The 4,579-nt window shown below is 39.7% G+C and overlaps 1 protein-coding gene across 1 annotated transcript in view; it reads left to right on the forward strand.

Moving 5' to 3' along the window:
- Nucleotides 1–629: 629 nt before the first annotated feature.
- Nucleotides 630–4,579, forward strand: part of cenpu (centromere protein U) — a gene marked incomplete in the record, with an annotated part of 11,969 nt that continues 8,019 nt past the window's right edge. The window contains 10 exon segments of the mRNA XM_014034540.1: nt 630–915; nt 1,360–1,420; nt 1,504–1,570; nt 1,819–2,017; nt 2,091–2,249; nt 2,629–2,677; nt 2,755–2,838; nt 2,913–3,030; nt 3,102–3,237; nt 3,321–3,399. Of these exon segments, the coding sequence (XP_013889994.1) occupies nt 911–915; nt 1,360–1,420; nt 1,504–1,570; nt 1,819–2,017; nt 2,091–2,249; nt 2,629–2,677; nt 2,755–2,838; nt 2,913–3,030; nt 3,102–3,237; nt 3,321–3,399 (957 nt within the window).

Genomic DNA, 4,579 nt, shown 5'->3' on the forward strand with positions numbered 1-4,579 from the left:
CTTCTCTTTCTATTTTTCTCTCTTTCTCTATTTTCTCTTCACTTGAAAAAAGTCACTGATGATGAAGAAATAAATAAACTAATATTTGGTTTTGTTTTCTACTGAAGTGACAAAAAAAAAAGAACTGATAACCTCTAATAAGAGACATTTATTGGACTGAAAACATTCCACTCACAGCTGGTGGTTCTTGAATGCAACACCTTGTCCAGCCTGTGTTGAGCTGTCAATCATGATTCTGCACTGCCTGTCATGCGAGGCCCCGCCCCCCACGTTAAATATGGGACATAAATCTGAAACTGAAAATAAAAAGTTTGAAACTGAAAAAATAATTTGAAACTGAAAAAAAAATTGAAACTGAAAAGTCAAGATGTTTGAAACTTTTCCAGATTGTAATGCATTGTTTTTCAGTTTCAAAAACTTTTTAATTTTGAACAAACCTTATGAACCCAATTTAGCTCCATAATTTTACATGTATTTTTAATGCTTTAAAATATTATTTCAACTTTATAATTAATCCTCTTTTTCGTTATTTTAATCTGGCTTCGTTTTTCAATAAATTTCGCGCAGCGGCCATTTTTGACACACTTTGCTTTCCGTATACCGGAAGTCATGTGACCTCCTGTAGGCGGGGTGTTTATGATGAAATGAAGTAAAAATACTAACAGAAAAACGTGCTGGAGCCGTGTCTAGAATACATTTTTGTATCTTTACGTAAAGGTATATTTAGAAAAGTTAATTTTTTGTTCAAATTACTGACTGATCTTTTGTTTTTGCGGCGGTAAACCCAGCAGGACCCCCGCGGACCTGTGGACTGGTACAGCCCGGAACTYGAGCTGTTTTGCGGGAATTTGTTTGAGTTGCAGCGGATAAAAGAGTTTTTATTTGTTGCTGTTTGGATYCATTCAGGCTAATGAGGTAAAAACTGTAAACTGGGACAGTCAGACATGTTTGTCCCACACATTTTAAACACATAGACACGTTTGTTTGTTTTACTGGTTGACAAACAAAACAAAAGAATTTAGTTACAAACAGACTTCATGAATCTAATTATAAAATCAGGGAAAATACGATATATATAATATTAATAAAATATATAATGGCTCATTGCAGTAATTCATTTATATTTATATTGTTGGCTAAAAGATGTCCAGAGATGCTAATTATAAAATCAGGGAAAATACGATATATATAATATTAATAAAATATATAAAGGCTCATTGCAGTAATTCATTTATATTTATATTGTTGGCTAAAAGATGTCCAGAGMTGCTAATGTTCAAATTCTTTCAACATTATTATAAAACATTAAAAAAGATTATAAAACACTGGTTAAAGTGTCTCGTTGTTTTCTCTCCACAGTGCTAAAARGAGCAAAAGGACCAAAGCAGTGGTCCCAGTTCCACAGAAGGAGCAGAACCAGGTAAAACCATCAGATGAACTGGTCCATCAGGACCAGGAGCTGGTTTGTTTTKATCACATTAAAGAAAATCATTTCTTCTGTAGATGGGTTCTGACCTGTCAGGATCTGTAAACAGAACCAGCTTCATGGAGGGACTGCAGCAGAACTGTGGTCAGTCCGTGTTTCATCTCTGTGGACAATATCTTACCTGCTTTAGATGAGCTCTGTCTCTGACCAKACAGGAGCTGACAGTTTGTCTGAGGGGGGTCCAGAGGGAAACCTCCAACCTGTTATGAAAACATTATTTAAATAATCTTATCATTTACTGTTGTTGATGTTTCTGTCAGGTGTTATAAGTTTGTGTATAATTTATTAGTGTCGTACTGCCAACGTTTTCTGATCAGAGTGTTTGTTTACAGGTAACCCGCTCCACAGCACTGCCCTGGACGAAGATTTAGACGTCCCAGTGGACAAGAAGAACGCAGGCAGTATGGCTGTTCCTAAAACACAGAAGACTGCAGGCCAACAGCTGAAAGCAGCAGAGAGGAGGACAGGAACRGAGGAGGAGGAGGAGCCGATCAGCAGGAGGAGCAGTAAAAGAGTGAGGGACAGATGCAGGTAAAGTTGAGGGAGTGTTTGTTGTTTTCACTGCTCCTCCAGCTCTGATTGATTCAGCTTCTTCTGCCTGCAGGAGCGCAGAGAGGAGGACGGCTGGAGAAAGAGACAAGAAGTCCGGACGGAGCTGTGGTCCTCAGAAGAACAGCCAGCCTGCTCCCACCACCAGCCGGCGTTTGGCTGGAGGAACACTCAGCAGGAGGGGGAGGAGCAGCAGACAGGTGACTGCAGCCAGGTRAGCTCCCATTCAGACGCTCCGTCACCTCCTGCTCTCCTTCATGATGAGCTGAAAGGACTCTACAGCACTTTATACACACACAGACACACACAGTCACACATACAGTCACACACACAGTCACACAAACTTTGGGGATTCCCCATGATTCTCATGATGTCATCCCTGACCAACAGTATTCATAACATCAAMCTCATTCCAGATGTGGTCCCTGGTTTCTGACACGGTTTGGTTTGTGATAGACTGACGGATCGGGACCTTCATGAGTGGAGAGGAGCTCAGAGTAGAGCCGCTGCTCCTCCACATCAACATCGGTTTATTAAGCTTGTTTTAAAATAAATTAATCCTTCTCTGTTTCCTCTCTATGACCGGTTCAAAGTGGACTTCTGAAGGACAAGAAGACAGAAACTGAGTCAGCAGAGTCGGAGGTAACCACCTGCTTTACAACACCGCTGTTTCACTCCAAACGTTAGAAACACAAACTGARGAGCGTTCTGTCTTCCAGAAGGAGACAGACTCTGGTGCAGTCCAGCAGAGACGTAGGAAGGTCCTGTCCTCTGATGAGGGGACAGACGAAGACACCAGCTGGGTATGAGGGGACAGCAGAGTCCAACAGGCTCAGGGTTGTGCAGCACATTTCATTTATGTGTTTCCTTTATCCAGAACCCGAGTTCAGAGAAGGTGAAGAAGCTGAGCTTTGGTCCAGCAGCTCAGAACAGAAAGTCACTGAGTAAAGAGTCCAAGTCTAAAAAGTCTCCATCAGTCAAAAGAAATGATACAGGCAAGTACGGTCTTCATGGTTTAAAACATGTTTCCTAATGTGTATAAAATGTTTTATTTTTCCACATGAAGACGATGAAGACGTGTCGTCAGGAACAGATGAAACCTCCAGCAGTGACAGACGGAGGAGGAAGAGGCCTGTGGGTCGGGGAGGATCCCACTTTGACGTGATTCTGGATGCCTTCCTGGACTTCTGTGACCAGTACAGGTAAAACCCAGTTCTCCTGTCTCAGATGCATCTTTACAACTCTGTAACTTCAACTTCATCCTTTTTTTATTCTTCTTCTGCAGAGAGTCTGTGGAGTCTGCAGCTGTCAATCAATCTGTCAGACGTTTCTCCAGAAACGTCCAAGAGCAGCTCCTGGAAAAGGTAACACTTCTAATCCAGTCTACTACACTTCCTGTTGGGTTTAATGGTTTAAGTCCAACACAGAGTTATGGTTTATAAGTTATTCAGTTTCACTATCTGCATGTGATGGTGCATAGTGTTTTAGAGCTTTGACTGAAACAGCTACAACTTTGTCTTTTCTCACCTTAAGATGAATTTATTTTACATCTCTGGAGTAAAAGGCAGTGAGCAACACTTCAAGAAAAGCTACACCTGTAACTTTCTTTTTGTCGATCTATGAAAAATTGGCACCTAACAATTTTATTTATTATTATTATTATTATTATTATTATTATTATTATTATTGATTAGTTTATTCAATAGACTCATGGTCCACGTTGACATAAAAGGGACAAAAACAAACATAATACACAACAGAAAAGAAAAACTTATAAAAGACTTACATACCAGTATTTCCATAAACGTGACTGGTAGCGTAATGCACTCCCAGAAGGATGTGACAACATTAAAATAAGACTGTTCTTGGATTTACACAAATGATACATAAATTTGTATATTAAGTTTCTCACAAGTGCCTGAAATGTRTTGACATGTGCACTACAAAACATCTCRCACTTCTGAATCTGGGTTTTTTAAGAAGAACTCTCAAGGAGTCATTATAAGCAACTTTAAGCTTCTGCATACGAGCTTTTTAAAATTTACACCACAGGGGGGCAGTATACAGAGACRTACAGTAAGATTTAAATAAACATATCTTTACATCATCTGAGCACATATGAAATTTCCTCATCAAAATATTGCCTGGGCATATAATATGCGACACTGCTGATATATGTCATCCTCATCACAGAGCTGGTCTGTGATGATGTGACCCAGATATTTGGCTTTAGTACATACATTTAACTTTTGTCCCGACAGAAAAAAATCAGGAAAACAAAGTTCTCTGTCTGCTTTAATCCTGCATATTCGCACAACACTTTTCTTGGCATTATACTGCACATCTTATGTAAAACCATAATCAGAGCAGACATTCARTAACTGCTGAAAACCAGCACTGCTGGGTGAGTGAGGACAGCCAGATCATCAGCATACATAAAGTGCTTAACCAAAGTATCACCCATCATACATCCAGTTTTACAAAGGTTCAGTTGTTCAGACAAATCATCCATATACAAGTTGAACAATGCAGGTGAAAGAAGCC

Source organism: Austrofundulus limnaeus, unplaced genomic scaffold (genome assembly GCF_001266775.1).
Source record: "Austrofundulus limnaeus strain Quisiro unplaced genomic scaffold, Austrofundulus_limnaeus-1.0 Scaffold2161, whole genome shotgun sequence".
In the NCBI taxonomy this organism is placed as follows: domain Eukaryota; kingdom Metazoa; phylum Chordata; class Actinopteri; order Cyprinodontiformes; family Rivulidae; genus Austrofundulus; species Austrofundulus limnaeus.